Below are 17,744 nucleotides of genomic sequence, written 5' to 3' on the forward strand. Positions count from 1 at the left end.
AGCAGCCTTGTTTAGGGGAGTTTTTAATGTCTGATGTTTTATTCTGTTTAATATTCTGTTGGGAGCCGCCCAGAGTGATTGGGAAACCCAGCCAGATGGGTGGGGTATAAATAAATAAATAAATAATAATTATTATTATTATTATTATTATTATTATTACTGGAAAGAAAACCTTTTGAGATTAGGAACTAGCAATATTCATCACAAAAACATTGGAGCTTGATTAAAAGGAGATCTTGAGCACATGCTTGGTTGTGTACTTTTTGAAGTGTTTTGTTTATTTTATGGCTTTTGTTGTTTGTAATTAAGTAAATCTTTTCATAGTGTAAGCAATCTTGAGCATGGTTTTAACTACGGAAAGGCGGCACACCGAATAAAATTTTTGTGATAAAGACATGTTTGGAAAACAGGACACGTCTCTTTGTCGAATTTTCTGTTGAAGAGAGAACGTTTTATAATAAATGTGATTTCTTCTTCCAATAACTCTCCCAGTATGTCCAGGTGTTGTTTTGCATCCATTAGAATTAGATAATACGTATTCATAAATAGCAAAATGATGCCAAATATTAAGCAGAGTGCTTTTACTAACAGAAAGCAAGCAAGCAAGTTGCCACCTGCAAGAGGCAGCAGCAGAAACAGCAGCGCGGCGCCTACTACGACTACCGGCATGCATCTCGCGGCACAGCGAATGGGACTCGGGCAGCCGCTCAAAGCGGGCACTTCAAAACTCCCATCATGCACTTGGGCCCGCCAATTTCCCTAGAGCGCCCCGGCAGGTAAAGGAGGTCAACGAGCTCGCCATTTCCGGCGCGCGGTGCAGGACGGGAATGCGAGTAGCGCTATTGGCCGGCGCTTGCCCCGCTTTTCGGCAAGCAGGAAGCGATAGCGGCGGCTGAGGAGGCTCGGCGGAGCGGGAGGCTCCTCCGGGTGAGTGTTTCTCGGACCCTTCCGATTTTCTCGAGGTCGGCGCTCGCCTCTGGCCGAGGCTGGCGTCGAGAAGGGATCGATTTAATGCGCGATTTGATGACGTAATAACGGCTCTGGAGACAGGGCCGCCGCCGGGGTTGCGCCGGTCTGTGCGCCGGCTGCCTTATGGCGTCTTTCCGCCCGCGCCGGCCAGTGCGGGGACCTCCCGCTCCGTTCTCTTTTTTTTCCCTTCAGGGAGGCCTTTCGCTTCTCGTCGCCCCTCGACGGTTAGGCCTTCCGCTTAGCCCGCTTTAGCAGCTCATTGGCCCGCTTCTCTACCTTCCAGTGCTGCGATTGGCTGGCTAGCCGATGATTGACGTGCGTGCCCCCAGTGGACTCCAGTGCCGTGTGGCTCTCCTAAGGAGAGATGCTTCTGAGCCTGTTTGAGGGGCACGTTCTGCTCCTGGGGTCTCCTGGCTTCTAAGCTAGGAAAGCAGCAGGGCTTTTATTGCAGCTTAAGAGGTGTTATGATTTCTTGCCGGAAATAAGAGCTGCCTTTTCATTTAAGAAACTCAAGGTAGCTGACAGCAGCATCAAACCATAATTTAGTAGTGGTTAAGATTCAAAAGAAGCTTCTTCTCTTTTTTTTTTAAAAAAAAGGAACCTGGCCCTTGTCAAAAAGCAGTTTTGTCTTCAAGACAGGACTGAGAGCAGAGAATCGCAGCTCTTTCAAAGCCTTCCCATCGACCCCCTGAATGGAGCTTGCAGAGTACAATTTGAGAAACTTTGCATTAGAGTCCAGTGGATGTAGCATGTGATACTTATTTGACAGAGAGACAGAGAGAAATAAGCCTGTGGCACGTGGTTGCAAACCTCAGCGCACACATGACTGCAGAGAGAATCCATGGTAAACAGCTGTGAAGTGCAGCACAGCAGTAACATTTCGATGCAAAATCAAATGTACACAATGATGCATGAGACAGTTGGGTTCCCTGGGTGATGAAATACAGGAAACCTGTATTCTGATTTTTTTAAAAACACAGCAATCCTAATGGGGCAGAAGCCTGACACATCAAAAGTCCTGCCCTGTACTGTGGCCCCCTCTCCCCACTCTTATTTTTCATTTTCTGTTCCATTGGTTCCTGGAGTTGGTGTACTTCTGTTTCCCCCGTTTGCTAGCAGGGGGCAGGGGGTGGCCAATGAAGGAGACTGCATCAAATTCCCCCAACATGCCCTGATATGCCCCATACCTCCTTTGAGCTCAACATCTCTTGAGTACCAACAGCACTGGAATACTATTTTTACCTCAGGATCTTCAAATTGGTGTTTGTTATCCTGGCTATTACAAATTTGAAATAATCTCTCATTTGGATGATCCCAGGCCCTGCTGAAGCAAGAGACCTGGGTTGAGTTCGTGCCTGGATGGCACTGAGAACTTAGTATACATACGGCACCTTGAATTCCATGATGGAGGAACAGGGGATATAAACATAATGAACATTCCTAAATACTTCCTAGCTGTATGGAATTGAGCCATAGAAAAGTGGCAATCGTACCACGATGCACAGTGGTACCTTAATTCCTTCCGGCAGTGCGTTCTTAACCTGAAACTGTTCTTAACCTGAAGCACCACTTTAGCTAATGGGGCCTCCTGCTGCCGCCGCGCCGCCGGAGCCCGATTTCTGTTCTTATCCTGAAGCAAAGTTCTTAGCCTGAAGCACTATTTCTGGGTTAGCGGAGTGTGTAACCTGAAGCGTGTGTAACCCAAGATACCACTGTATGTGGTTGTATAGTTTATCTGTATGTATGTACATACTGTCTATGTAATGTGTGTGCTTGTACAGAATCTGATCCCATTTTAGTTTTAACTTCCAGTAATCCATCGTCTTAATGGATTATGTACAGCTTGCAACCCCAAAACCTGTTTAGCTACTCTCTGGGCTCCTGTGGTCACACAAGCTCCAAATGCATAATTTCTTTTCTTTCTATGCCTCTGCTCTCTTGTCTGTAGCATTGGCAAAATAAATGCATGTTGCCCATGATTCTGATGAATGAAACACTTAGTTAAAGGAGGTAATGAAAACCTAGCCTGTTCAGTTTTTAAAAAAAAACCTTAAAAGTTAAGAAATGCAGGTGCTTCAGGTTCCTATGGCTGGAAACCAAAATCTCCCGCCATACAACAGTGTTTTTCTCTCCAATAATCCACACCTTTTCTTACTGCCATCACTTCCTTTCCCCTCAACTGATAGTGTTTCTCTGCTGCTGTTGGCTTCCTTGGTTCTATTGTGACTGGGGTTCTTCATCTCCCCTTGTACCATGGGCTTCATAATGTCGTTCAGCTATCTATCCACTGTGTTTTTATATACTGAGTCTTGTATTTGCTATAGCTTCTCCAGATGTGGTAGGTGTAATCCTGTGTGCTTCTAACTTTACTCATCATTTTATAGGACCCGCTTCTGAGTCTGGATACCTATTGCTGATGAATATCCTTGCTTACTGTAACCATTTATGGCTATGGACTGTGGAGTTCTCATTACGACTGATGATCTTTCCTAGACAAATCTATTAGCCATGGAAGCTGAAGAGACGATGGAATGCATTCAGGAATTTCCAGAACATTACAAAGTAATGTTGGACAGACTGAATGAACAGCGGGAGCAGGATCAATTCACAGACATCACTTTGATTGTGGATGGTATGTCGTGACGCAAACTGGGTCTCTCACAAACATATCGTCCATAATTTGAATTAAGGCACAAGGCATCTGGACTTAAGTCAGTTCAGTTTCATTGAAGCTTAGTGACAGTCAACTGAAATTCGAATACCATGGCTTGTTTCATTTACAGCTTTAGGCCACTTACATATACACCTGCCTAGGTTGCAGTCCCATTCAACTCAAGATTTAAAATTCCCAATTGACTGGCATAAGATCAGGCTGCACAAATATTGTAGAAGGCAAAACATTTTTCTGCTTGTTTTATTATATGTTTTACCACCACCTTTCACAATTTAAAATGATTTTTCTGATAATTGAATCTATTTTGCAAGAGTATGCAGCAAACTGAAATGCTGAATTCTTCCCTAAATCATTTGATAAAATAGATTTGTGCACTGTATTAGTTTGTGAAGAAACTGGATGCTGCATTCTCTTCCCTCTCACCCATCCAAAGTCCACATCCAGTGGGGTAGCTAGCTGCTTGGGCACCCGGGGCGGCACAAATGCCCTGCACCCAGGGGTGGGGCAGAGCATGCTGCGCGGAACCTCCACGTAGTCCGCAAGCCCCACATTGCTGTTTCAGGCAGCGCGGAGCCTGCAGCTGCCTGAGCCACCATGTCACTCCCCAAGAGAGACATGTGGCTCGGGCTCGCTGCAGGCCAGGCTCCGCAGTCACCCCCCTCAGTGATGACACCCGGAGCAGCCTACTGCACCCCCCTTCCTAAGCCACCATCCACATCCCATCCTGATGTGCTTTTTCATAACATTCAGTACAGTCGTACCTCGGGTTGAAGTAGCTTCGGGTTGAGCATTTTCGTGGTGACCCGGAAGTAACCGAGCGCGTTACTTCTGGGTTTCGCCGCTCACGCATGTGCAGACGCTCAAAATGACGTCATGCACGTGTGGAAGCAGCGAATCGTGACGCGCAGATGCGGGTTGTGTTCGCTTCAGGATGTGAATGGGGCTCTGGAACGGATCCCATTCGCATCCAGAGGTACTACTGTACGTGCAATCCTCATTTTGCACAGGAGTTAGGTTCTGGGGGCCCACGCATTTCGGTGGGCCCACATAAAGTGTTGCACCCTGCCCCCATTCCAACCTTTTAGGGTCACTGCTAGGTTCAGCACTGTGCGTGCCTCCGCAATCACACACCAGTCAGACGTGCATAAAACAGTTGTTGCCTGTATTGTTAAATCACCATGTCCAAATGAGACCTCCACTAAAGAGGTCTAAATACCTAGTGTGTTTAGATCTACTGTTTGACGTGAAATTTGGAGACACATACTCTGTGGGAAGACTTGACACTGCAGTGTTCTTGGTCTTGTTAATATAGAAGGCTGTATATTAAAATGTTTTCCTCTCCACTATGACCATCTAACATATATTTATATCCAGTTCTTTCTCTCCTCCTAGGTCACCATTTTAAAGCCCATAAAGCTGTTCTTGCTGCCTGTAGCCAGTTTTTCTACAAATTCTTCCAAGACTTCACTCAGGAACCTCTAGTAGAGATAGAAGGTAACTTGCTGATTCTGTTAGATCCAGAACTCTTGTGTGAAAAGAACTAGGAAAACAAAAACCCTGCTATGTCTCTTTCACTTGTCTTCCCATTCTCATAGGCATACTTTGAGTTTAGGACTAAGAGATATTTTCCTGGGAAGTGTTTCATTCTAGTCATATCCCACCAGTTCTTAGGTCTAGATCATATAACAAAGTGGAATGGGGTTAATACATGTACACATTACGTTCAATTATTAAATGCTGAGAGCAGACAGCAGTGGCTATAAAACATAGCCCAGCTAGTTATTGTTCCTAGTATGAATTGAATGGAGTTGAAAATGATCCTTCAATGCTTTTAATGCTGTGAACCGCCCTGAGATCTTTGGATGAAGGGCAGTATACAAATTTAATTAATAATAATAATAATAATAATAATAATAATGCAGTTAAAACAAAAAAAAAATTTCCTTCCAGTAGCACCTTAAAGACCAACTAAGTTAGTTCTTGGTATGAGCTTTCGTGTGCATGCACACTTCTTCACGAAAGCTCATACCAAGAACTAACTTAGTTGGTCTTTAAGGTGCTACTGGAAGGAAAAAAATTTTTTTGTTTTGACTATGGCAGACCAACACGGCTACCTATCTGTAACTGGAATAATGCAGTTGTTTAGGTATTTACTAGCAAAGCCTCTTTGCAAAGCCTAGGTTTCATTTTGTTCTTTACTATCATTAGGTGTAAGTAACATGGCATTTCGTCACTTAATTGAGTTCACGTACACCGCTAAGCTGATGGTGCAAGGGGAAGAGGAAGCAAGTGATGTCTGGAAAGCAGCGGAGTATCTTCAGATGCTGGAAGCCATTAAAGCACTCGAAATCAGGTGAGGGTGGTTTCTCAGAGGACTGTGCCTTGGGAAGGCATGTTAGAACTATCTTTACCCATCTTCGATGCACTGGCCAGCTTCTCTTCTTGTTGGCTTTCCATGATCATGACTACTGCATCATCCTGTGGTCTTCATGATAAATAAGTGGGTCTGTTCTGGAAGCTTCAGCCACTGCAGAATGCTACAGCCAGACTCATGATAGAAACTGCTGCAAACAAATGATGCTGCTCTTAAAAGACCTGGTTCAAGGTTCTTTTACTAGGGTACAAAGTGCTGAACAACTTAGGCCCAGGATGATTTAAGTACTGCCTTACCCCCTATGTCCCAGGGCACAGGATCATGCTCTCCTTCCCTTTAGGAGCATAAATTCCTGCTACTAGGTCTAACTTACATCTTCAGCAACAGTGAACTGTATTTGGAATAGCCAGTTTTCTCATTTAAAGCTGGCTACGGATTCCGAGTTAAAATGAGAAGCCTGGTTAGCCTTAAGTGCAACAGAACTGCCCTTTTGATGTTATGCACTGTGTTGTGTATAATTTTTCTAGGAACAAAGAAAATTCATTGCCGCCCGAATCGGATCAGGCAGAAGATAAGAGTATAGCCAAAAAGAGGAAGATAGCAGAGACCTCCAATGTTATTACTGAAACACTGCCCTGCGCAGAATCTGAGCCTGTTGAAATTGAGGTGGAGATTACAGAAGGGGCTATCGACGTGGAAGAAAATAACGTTGAAGCACTTGAGGAGGTCGCTTCTGCTGAACAGTCGATAAAGTACATACAAACCACGGGTACATCAGATGAGTCTGCTTTGGCTCTCCTGGCAGATATTACCAGCAAGTTCCGCCATGGGGAGAGGAAAAGTGAAATTCAGGAAGAGTGTGACGACGGATCTGATCCAACGGGCAAGCAGGTGGAAGGCATTGAGATAATGGAACTTCAGTTGTCGCACGTCAACAATCTTTTCCACTGTGAAAAGTGCAACCGCACGTTTAAGTTGTTTTACCACTTTAAGGAGCACATGAAAACGCACTCCACAGAAACTTACAAGTGTGACCTATGCAACAAAAGGTACCTGCGTGAGAGTGCATTGAAGCAGCACCTTACCTGTTACCACCTTGATGAAGGTGGTGCTAACAAGAAGCAGAGACCTGGCAAAAAAATACATGTCTGTCAGTACTGCGATAAGCAATTTGACCACTTTGGACATTTCAAAGAGCACCTTCGGAAGCACACAGGTAACTGCAGTTCCCTTCCCCTTCCAGTTGCAGACAATTCACACCACTTCCTGTGATTCTTGCCTCCCCACAATGATTCTCACTGTAACATTTTGTGCAGCCTTCATTGGTAGTGGAATAAGAATGGTGTAAATGTTGATTAAAGCCTTTATAAATGGAAGGTAATCTAGGAACCATTTAAGGCTGGCTTGCATAACTTGCCACCCACCCAAATGCCAATTGATCCTATTATTATTATTATTATTATTATTATTATTATTATTATTATTTAAAGCTCTTTGTAGAGGAAACCCCGCCTCTGTTCCAAGGCCCCTGGCAAGCACAGAGAACTTTTCAAGATAGGCTGAGGCTTGCCTTGCTTGCACAGAGATCTGGATAAGGATAAAAATAGCCTAGCTTCTTTTTTTTACTCAAACCGCTGCATGTATCAGGGACTGCTCCGAGGCCTTAGAGGACACTATTAGTTGCTTAGCTGTGCTTTTTGATCCTGGGATTTTAGAATGTTTCTCCCAATCAGAAAGTAGCAAGATAGCATCCTAAGTTTTGTTGTGTGCCTGTGGTTGTTAGAGGATGGGAATCAATCATCTCTTGCATATTGCTCCTTCATCAAACTGACACTGTCTCCTGGAAGGGCCTCCTTGTCCCACAACCAATTTCAATGCATTTTTGGAGATCAAGTACAGTACACATTGGCAAATACAAAGTGAAAACGGTGGAAAGGAAATGTGCCTTTTTGTGGCTTCAATGTTGGATCAGAAGTACTGGGGATGTAGCTTTTTCAACCCATTGTCAAATTTATTTGTTTATTGGTCAGTCGTACAGTTTTGCAGAATAATGTTCTACTTTGATAGAAAATATACTGCATGATGACATCAGACTTGGTCTCTATGGATTTGGGAACACATAATGGACATTGATCTGGAAAAACTCTGGCCCTGTCAAGTTTGAGCTGCCTCCCCCAGGCCTATATCTGGCTTAGTTACTAGTTTGTGTTTAGCCATCCTCAACTTGGTGCCCCCTCCAGAGAGATTTGGACTACAGCTTCCATTATCCTTGACTAATAGACATGTTGGTTGAGGCTGATGGGAGTTTGTAATCCAAAGCCTCTGGAGGGCTCTAGGTTGGAGAAGGCTAACTCAGTTCTAATTTTTCATTGAAATGCCCCCTTTATAGGACTGTGTGTATCCACAAATTCATCACACAAGCATAGTAAAGGTAAAGGGACCCCTGACCATTAGGTCCAGTCATGACCGACTCTGGGGTTGTGGCACTCATCTTGCTTTATTGGCCGAGGAAGCCAGCGTACAGCTTCCAGGTCATGTGGCCAGCATGACTAAGCCGCTTCTGGAGAACCAGAGCAGCACATGGAAACGCCGTTTACCTTCCCGCCGGAGCGGTACCTATTTATCTACTTGCACTTTGACATGCTTTCGAACTGCTAGGTTGGCAGAAGTCACACAAGCATAGCATTTGTTAAAGAAGGGGAAACTAGTTGGATAGCCTTGGATTGTGTGGAGAAGGGAGAATTTGTTGTGAGAGAAGAGATGGAGAAGGATGAACGGGTGGATATTTTGAGTGTACTGAATTGGGAAGAAGAGTTAAGAGGATAATGTGGGTTTTCCTTTGGCTTTAATGCTAGTTAGTGAGTTAGAATGAGCAAAGAATATATTAGGAATATTTGTGAAGTGCTTCTTAAATGCATTTTACAGATGGATAATCTCAGGCTGCACTTGAAAAGATTACGTATATACGTTAAAGTTGCATGAGCAACCGATCGGAGAGGAACAGGAGTGCAATAAAACCAATTGCCCAGGCCTGGTCAATGCTCCTAGCCCTAGATGTATCGCCACCCAGTTATGCTTTATAATGTGAGCAGAGCTTGCTGACATAAATGAATGAGGTTGTGCCTGCAGAACTCAACCCCCCACCTTTGACAGCAATGCTCTGCACAGCAAGGCTTTCACTGGCTTTCGAAACACCACCTGTGTTTGTAAAACAGCTCCATTCATGTTGTGTGTTGCTCTTGCATCCGGGTACGCAGAGCCACAATTGGGAAAAATACAGAAGCTTAGGTGGTAGATTGTTCAATACAGTACAGGCAGCCCCCATTTACGTGAGAGTTACATTCCAAGGCACTGTGCACATCCGTGAAATTGTGTGCATTTGAAACACCACTGGAAAAGCTGCAAACAGCCCGTCCTGTTCTGCCCCTTTTTGTGACACTTTTGGGTCACTTCCGGGTTCGGTGTGATATGCAGGCCCGTGGTCACAAACACATTGAATGTGTGTAAATGGAGGGTTGCCTGTAATTCAATTTGCAGTGCCCTTATTGCCGGGAATGGCTGGATTATGTATTCAAGAGACGTTTTGATTTGCAGATCTTCAGTGCCTGCATAGGTTTCTCTCTATACCACGAAAACGTGAACTTTGCTTCCTCCATAAAAATGATAGCTGAGATCAATCTGAAGTTAACAATCTTCTTTACCAGCAGTCAGACGTTGTGCAATGCTCTGCTTACTGCGTTAAGGAAAGTATGCTTTGCCCCTAAGAAAGTTACATAAATAGCTTTAACCTATCTGTTCTTTTTGTGTATCAAGATCTACAATGTGCATTGACTGCAGTGTGCATTATACTTCATTTGGTGTCTAACCTTAGACTAGGTACTAGTGTGAGTTGTTTCTCCACAGCACTGCTGAATGGTTTAGGAGATGATGCAATAGATGAATGGGAAACCCTTCACAATTTGCAAGGGGTATTATTATTATTATTATTATTATTATTATTATTATTATTAAACACTTCAGTAAGATGTAAGTTATAAATCCTGCTCAGTGTCACTTAGAAAGGGAAAGCGTTCAGCTTCTATATCCAGGAATGTTGAGCCCTCCAGTGGCTCCAGTGGGAGACAAGCATGCTGTACACACAATAAAAAATTTAAATGATGCATAACTAATCCATGACTATCAGGGCAGAATTGCATGTCATGAAGCAGCACACAGTTATCAAATAGTGATTTCCCTATAAGGTGAATAGTGTGAATGGGAAAATTATGCAGGAGAGAATTGCCAAATGCAGATGTGCACTGAATGAGCCTATTCCTCACGTGTGCCAGTTCTCTGCTGCAGATGCCTCTCTGGTGGGCTCTGAAGCTTGACATAAACCTGACTGTGTGGGGAATGGCCTGGGGTGTGTGTCTGTGTCAGCATTTGCAAGGGAGGATTGGAGACATTCAACACCCCTCTCCCAAACGCCACACTTGTATTACTTTCGCAAACAGTATTTGGGGGAAATCACTTGCCAAGGTAGCATGTAGTTCCACTACTAACCCTACTTAGTAGTCCCTAAACTCTTTATTTTTGTACTTCTACACCTCTTGGATAGCTGACGTTCGGGAATGGGAAACTGGCAAAATCCCACCTAATTACGGGGGTGGGGAGGTGAGTTTGTAACAGTGAAAAAGCTGAACCTGAGGCAACCTGATTTTCATTTTTTGGTCATGCCTTGATATTTGCCTTGATAGGTGAAAAACCATTTGAGTGTCCAAACTGCCGCGAACGTTTTGCTCGAAACAGCACACTCAAATGCCACCTGACAGCATGCCAGTCCAGCGCTGGTGCTAAAAAGGGACGGAAGAAACTTTATGAATGTCAGGTATGTAATTTTGCCCATCGTGATTCTGGTCTAGTGAATTTGACCATGTAGACAGCCTGTGTTGTTGACAAGGTGGCCGGGGCGGGGTTGTGGGAGCTGATCTCCAGTTTGGCTTTGCTGCAGAACACTTAGGACTGGGTTGTTGCAGCAACATGTGGTGCTAAGCTACACAGGACCCTGTAGTAATAGTTAGAAGCCTGGAGCCCTTAAAGTGTCAGAAGAGAAGAGAGATGTGTCAAAGCCATTCTCCCTGTTTTCAGAGTTTATCTTAAAGTTGTTTGTGTAAAGCCCATGCTGATAGCTGAATTGGTTTTAACTGAAATAGTATTGTTTCTTCTCAGTGCTTTAATATAATGGTTTGTTGTTTCTCCAAAATTTAATGCTGGGGTGTGAGTGAAGATCCACTTGGACTAATTGCAATGGGGATGTTTTTGGACCTAGTATCTGCTTGTTTTTATACCATATCTAGAATTTGATAGATAGTAAGAAATTATTCTTAACTGCTGTAGCTTTATTAAGTTCTATCTCCCCATAGTATTTTATGCAATGATGATTTATGGAGTGATGATGTTAGTAACGTCTCTTCAAATTGTGAGATTAAAGTTGGATTCTAATATACAGTCCACCAGAGAATCTTTACAGCTTATTGTATAGTATACTTTCAAATTTGGTATGAAAAAACCCTCTTGTTTTCTCATGTAGAATTGTATATTTGCTTTAATTCTTGGAGATTTTTTTATTACAACAAATAAATTTGAGTAGAATATCTTGCGATTTTGCAAATTCAGATATGCGAGTTTGAAATGGGAAATTGATTTTTGGTAACACTGCTGTTTTCAAAGTGGAGATTGTTGCAGAAAAGACTAAGTTTAATTTTCCCCACTGATACTTTGTCTTTAGCACTATGTTCATTTTTGTTGTTGTTGTTGTTAAAGATGGGCACAGAAGCAGTTTTCCCCCCTTTATTTTATTGCTATTGCAGAAGACTAATCAACGTTATTCTTCTGGCTTTCCCTCACTTGCTTGGCAAGAGATCCTGCTTCCTCTCTTTCTGGCATGTGCTCCAGTGACAGCACCCTTAGGGAATGGCTGTTAGGTTAGGATGTCCTGCCTTTTGTGTAGCACACCTGCAGCAAGATTCTTGCAAAAAGCTTGTCTGGTCATGATTTTAAAAATGTTGTTACTCTGCAGTTCACCACTTACTACTCACTGAGCCTGGGGAGCACCCACAGTCCTCCCTGGTTGGTCCTCAGACCACAGGCAGATTGCACCACAGAGATGTAACGTTTTTAAGCATTGATCTCTATAGTAAACTCTATATAAACAATTTTCCATGTTGAGTTTATATTTATTTTCTTTAAAATATTTATATACTAGGTTTTGTTTCAGAGTGATTTGCAACTTTAAAAAATAAAATAAAACCAAATATTAAAGATACAAGCACAGGGCAGCTGGCAGTGTATTAAATGCCTTGAATACTGGGAGAAAGGGCTTTGTCTGGTACAGCACCTGAAAGAAACAGTTGGAACCAGGCAAAACCTTCTTGGGGAGGGAATGCCACGGAAGAAGGCCAAAAAACAAACCTTTGAGTGAATGGCTGTCAGACTAAAAGAAGCTGAGTTGCTTAGTGATAGCGCATTTGAAGATGGACAGAAGAACCTATTAAACAGCCTTTCAAAAAGCCCACAAAAGTTACAAGCATGCAATATTTTTGCTAGCCTGCTGGGAGCTATCCTAGAAGGGATGAGAGTCCCATCCCTCCTGCAGTAACTTGCTGCATTTCTGTGATGGGCGTGGAGAAGAAGGCTTCCCTTCTAGGACAGCCCACTTGGATTCTGTGCTGGCCACAGAGGAGGGATTCAGTTTTTCTCTCCTCTGCTTGTCCATCCAGTCACCTGCTTCCAATTCCTTGTTACCTATAGCTGCCAGGCGAGTGCTTCAATGCAAGGTGCATCACTATAACATTTTTTATAAGAGAGAAGTGTAATGATTTTACTAATGAAAAAAATGTTTAAGGTGCTAAATAAGTCTTATTGCAATAGCTTTCCAAAAGACTAGATGCACATGCATGCAGTCATTGGTTGTGTCATTCTGTGGAGGTAATCCTGTGTAAAGATCCACTGTGCAGTTCCGCATAATGCCTTTGGAGGTTCCCTTAACTATTATTTAGTTAGTTAGCGGGTTGCTTGTAACTGTGAACTGATTTATAGTTAGCCCAATTGGCTGACGCAGGGAAAGTTAGGTCCTAAGCAGTGGAATTGTTTTGTTGCCACCTGGGGTTTTAAAGAAATAAACTGAATTGAAAAGAATGATCCGAAGACATACAATGAACTTTGGTTAGCATTCCTACAGCTGTTGTGTTTTGTTCTTTCAGGTCTGCAACAGTATATTTAACAGCTGGGATCAATTCAAGGATCACTTGGTAATACACACAGGTGACAAGCCCAACCACTGTACCTTATGTGACGTGTGGTTTATGCAAGGCAGTGAACTGCGGAGGCACCTGCAAGAAATGCATAACATCACAGAACGGCTTGTGACCGAGGACATTCTTCCAGTGGACAGTGACCCAGTGGCTTCCATGACTATCATAGAGCAAGTGGAACAAGTCCATGTCCTGCCCGTAATCCAGGTCCAGGTGGATCCAGCACAAGTGACTGTAGAGCAGGTGCATCCGGACTTGATACAGAATAATCAAGTGAAAGGTGAACAAATAGCGGAGCTACAAGAGCAGGTGGAGATAAGCTACTTAGAAGTGGAGCACATTCAGACTGAGCAAAGTGCTGAAGTGCACATGGAGGAGCTAGACGTGGAGCATGTGAACCAGTTACAAATGGAAGAGGTTCAGGCGCAGCTTATAGAGGAAACTGATATAGAGCAAGTAGAATCGGGACATGTGGATCAAGGAGAGCTGGAAGCAAACCCGCCTGTTCAGGCAGAGGAGGTGGAAGCACACACAGCAGATCATGAAGAATCTGATGATTTAAAAACTCAGCCAATAGTGGATATGCAAGAGGAAAAGGTGGAGACCTAGGAAATGTTGACTGCAGTACCTGTGATTTGGGGGGTAGGGTGGGAAATGTAATACCAAACTATTTTTGTTAATTTACTTGTATGACTTTTGCACCACCAATGGATGGCTCTCTTGTATCGATGCTGTTGGGGAAGTGGACAGGTGGACCAAAGTTAGGATATTTGATTAAACTGCCCTTCTTGAGTTTTTTTTGGGGGGGGATGGGGGATAATCCCCCTTTCCTAACAAACAAACAAACAAAAAACAAAAAACCACAGAACAAAGCCTATTCTAGAGATGAACAAGCTTTGTGTGAAGTTTAATAGTAGAGTTTTGCTAGATTGTACCATTTAGGTCATACTGTTGTCATTGGGAGAGACTTCCGGAGCAAGTTCTGTTTTCTTTTCCGAGTATGAGTTTAGTGTTAAAACAGCAAGGTTCCAACATTCAGATGGATTATATAGGGACTGCAGACAATTTATCCCCTTTCCCCCTCTAATATTAATTTTTGCAGTAGCTGCAGTCTTTGCTTTATTTATCTTCTTCAGGTTAGCCACAGATCCAATTCACGCATCACAGCAAATGCAGCAGTCTCTCCTGCTTCACGCTTCCAGCGAGAGCAAAAAACCACAGTCCCTGGTTAAATGCTATGTCTGAACTGGTTAACTATGGTTTACTGTGACATGTGAACACACTCCTTGTCTTTAAGCCTGGAAGTGGATTGGTATGGAAGTAGAGTGTGTTACAGGTTTGCTTTTTGTTTAAAAAAAAAGAACCCTTGTGCCTTCTCACAACTAAGGAATTAAACTTCCACAAAGCTTTTAGGACATTTACAAAGCTAATGCAGAAGAGACAGTGTAGATATTGCTGTACAGTGCTTTGTAATTTTGTTTACAATTGTCAGCTACCAGGGTTTTTTGCATTACAATAAACTTAAGATGGGGGGGGGGATTAGTTCAACACAGGCAATTTTGTTTTGATTTAAAGGGCCAATTATAATAGGAAAATTTTGGCTGCATCTGTAGCAAGGAACGAGTTGGCTGAAAGGTTGCACTGGCATCTTATCACCAGATTTTTATTTTTAGAAAAAAAAGGTACATTTTATATTTAAAGAAAATGCGTTTAAAAAAAATACAAAGTAAATGTGTCTGCTCAATGCATCAGGCTACTGTTTTATTATTTAAACTTTTTTGAACCTTTACAGAAAGATCTTGTGCTTAAAAGATTGGGGGGGGGGGAATCAAAAGCCATAGGTATGAGTGTTTTAACTGTGGATTTATAAGAGTAGGAGTGTAAATATTTAATCAGTATTATTGGACAATAAAACAGTACCAACCACAAAATTCTCAGTTAATGTAGTATTTGTTCCTTCTTAGGGCCGTTTTGGATGTTATACAAAAAAGTTGGGCTGGTCCAGGAGTGTAAGCTTTTCAGGGAGCTGTGGCCAATCCTGTCCTTACAATATGTGCATTCAGTTTGTTGCCAGTGCCAGCACTAGACACTTTGCTGCCTGAAATGCCACCCTCCCTTCCCTCATTGGGCCAACACTTTAAAGTTTTGCTGCATCATTGAGACACCAATGCCTGCCTTCATCAGATGGGTCCCTCCTGATGCTGTTGAACTGCAGCTCCCATCAGTCCCAGCCAGCATTCGCAGTAGTTGGGTGTGATGGGATTCTGTGGTCCAACAGCATCTAGAGGACCACAGATGGATTGGGCTTCCTTAAGTGAGGGTTTTGACCTCCTTGGAGGTGTTTTACTGCACTTTTATCCTGTTTTCCCTCTAAGCAGCTCAAGCAAGCATCCATGTTTTTGCCCTCGCAGGCAAGTTAAGGTGACAGATGTTAATTGGTATAAGGTTACACAATGGGTCTCCTGACCTGAGTGGGGAATTGAACCCGGGTCTCCTAATTCCTAGTCATGACACACTAACCACTACACTACACTACACCCATGTCTCTTGGGAAGCCTAGGCCTGTGGATCACCTTTACCAGGAGAGGCTCAAACAGGGATTGTGTTGAAAATGTGAGCCATTGCCTAGCGAGCAGAATGCTCAGGAAAAGCAATGCAAATAAATTAAGGGCATCATAGAGATTGCGGGTTAGAGTGACTGCATTCAAATGGAAAGGGGAAAAGAAGACTCCAATTCTTGACTTTCTTCTGTGGCCAGCATCAAGACACTCCCATGCTGGAGTTCAGAGAGATTGGAGATGTGCTTGTGCTTTCTCCACAAACTGCTTGCACCATCTTCTAAAGCTTTTATCTCCTACACTGAGCCATGGGTGATGTAAAAGTGCACCCCACCCCACCTGAGGGTGCTTATAAGGAAGGCACTTTTCACATACAAATTGTAAATTGAAGTATATGCTGCTGGGAGTTTCAATGTAATAATAATAATAATAATAATAATAATAATAATAATAATAATAAAAAAAATACATTTTATTTATCCCCTGCCAGAGCCAGGCTCAGGGTGGCTAACACCAGTAAAATTACAGTAAAAACATAATGGGGGGGCAATTTAAAATACAGGTTAAAATGCAATTTAAAATGCAGCCTCATTTTAAAAGTAGCCCATAGATCAAAACCCTAAGGGAAGGGAAACATAGGGGTCAGACTGAGTCCAAACCAAAGGCCAGGCAGAACAGCTCTGTCTTGCAGGCCCTGCGGAAGGATATCAAGTCCCGCAGGATCCTAGTCTCTTGTGACAGAGCGTTCCACCATGTAAGGCTTCTGTTCTAAGTATTCCTGGTTGGAACTTAACTCTTCTCACACTCCATAGGACTGACTTCAGAGAAGGTAAGTTAAGGATGGGGCTGTTACTGCGAAATACATTTTAACAAGTCTTAAAAATGGTCTTAATGGTCTTCCCAATACCTTTTTTCCACTGATGTCATCACTGCAGTGATGGCTGTATGTCTAGAACCAAATACTCAAAGCTGGAGGTAGGTAACTGGAAATCTGCTCTGGAAAAAGATGGGAGGATAACGCAGAAGACACCGGAATGGAGCAGGGAGGCAATGATATCTGAATTCTCTATTTTTAAAGTATGTGAACTTGGGGGAGTTCCAATGACTTGGTAGCATTGCAAACTGTATAACGAAGTGTACAAAATTAATGACAGGCTGTATCAAGCGCTGGATCTACAGTATAAGGAAAGGTGGTGTTTACGCTTAAGTAGGGTAGAGAGCAGTACTGCATGTTTTCAAGGAGGATCAGGAGCAAAGAAGTAGCTGCCTGTTGTACAAATCCAACATACTACCATTTTGGCTAGCTTTTTTTGTGGGGGGGGAGGTTGCTTTGCAGTACACATTGGCTGCTGATTCCTTCCTGTTTACACATATTGGTTCATGGACAACAGTTTTCTTCCACACCTGGGAAGAAATGATATGCCATTGTGTGTGATAATCTACTGGCAGCCACTACTCAGTGCTCTCATTGGGAAGAAGAGTACAAGCTAGAAGCACAAGGAAACGATGTACAAAATGTTGTTGGCGTTTTTCTTTTAGTGACTGGGTTTACTTGCCATGATGTGAATTGCATTCTTTTGCCCCCTGCTGTTTTCTGCATTCAGATATGTTTAGAAACAATATGTGCTTAGCAGGGGGTAGAAGTGGGAATGACAACGCATAACATGAGTGGTGATCCCTCTTTCAAGCCACCCTCAGTTTTTAAAACTTCGTCTCCATCCGATTTGTGCAAGGAACTTTGTACTACCTGGTAGCTTAGTATCGCATCTGTACAGCAATTCTTTCTTAGGAAAGAATATTGTGTGTGGAGCTGTCCATGGTTTCTAGGAACAGTGATTCCTTGAATAGTAAGTAGAGTAGACACTTCAGCATCCACA

General features: G+C 43.0%; 2 protein-coding genes and 1 long non-coding RNA gene across 4 annotated transcripts in view; 2 read left to right on the forward strand and 1 right to left on the reverse strand.

The window, feature by feature from the left end:
• LOC310744689 overlaps positions 1–17,744 on the reverse strand; it is a 150,728-nt gene that overhangs the window by 40,376 nt on the left and 92,608 nt on the right. The window lies entirely within an intron of this gene.
• Positions 767–15,055, forward strand: ZNF131 (zinc finger protein 131). 2 transcript variants are annotated; one of them, XM_083576174.1, is made up of 7 exons: positions 767–927; positions 3,354–3,601; positions 5,036–5,137; positions 5,852–5,996; positions 6,545–7,233; positions 10,754–10,884; positions 13,259–15,055. In XM_083576174.1, exons 2-7 carry the CDS (start codon positions 3,478–3,480, stop codon positions 13,916–13,918), a joined length of 1,851 nt encoding a protein of 616 aa, XP_083432300.1. In that variant the 5' UTR covers positions 767–927; positions 3,354–3,477; the 3' UTR covers positions 13,919–15,055. The 2 variants fall into 2 exon arrangements, with proteins under 2 accessions (XP_083432300.1, XP_083432301.1); XM_083576175.1 differs by having other exon boundaries at positions 784–927; positions 3,463–3,601.
• Positions 16,676–17,744, forward strand: part of NIM1K (NIM1 serine/threonine protein kinase) — a 31,530-nt gene continuing 30,461 nt past the window's right edge. The window contains exon 1 of the mRNA XM_083576223.1: positions 16,676–16,696. The gene's annotated coding sequence lies outside the window, so the exon portion shown is untranslated. The remainder of the gene's footprint in view (positions 16,697–17,744) is intronic.

The sequence above is a fragment of the Podarcis filfolensis genome (assembly GCF_964270895.1).
Source record: "Podarcis filfolensis genome assembly, chromosome: 11".
Taxonomy (NCBI): Eukaryota; Metazoa; Chordata; class Lepidosauria; order Squamata; family Lacertidae; genus Podarcis; species Podarcis filfolensis.

What these genes read in the sequence shown, in the direction of transcription:
- ZNF131 (XM_083576174.1), top strand. Translation starts at nt 3,478, where the DNA reads ATGGAAGCTGAAGAGACGATGGAATGCATTCAGGAATTTCCAGAACAT. An exon ending in ACCTCTAGTAGAGATAGAAG is followed by an intron (nt 5,138 to 5,851) that starts GTAACTTGCTGA and finishes TACTATCATTAG; the next exon opens with GTGTAAGTAACATGGCATTT. An exon ending in ATTAAAGCACTCGAAATCAG is followed by an intron (nt 5,997 to 6,544) that starts GTGAGGGTGGTT and finishes TAATTTTTCTAG; the next exon opens with GAACAAAGAAAATTCATTGC.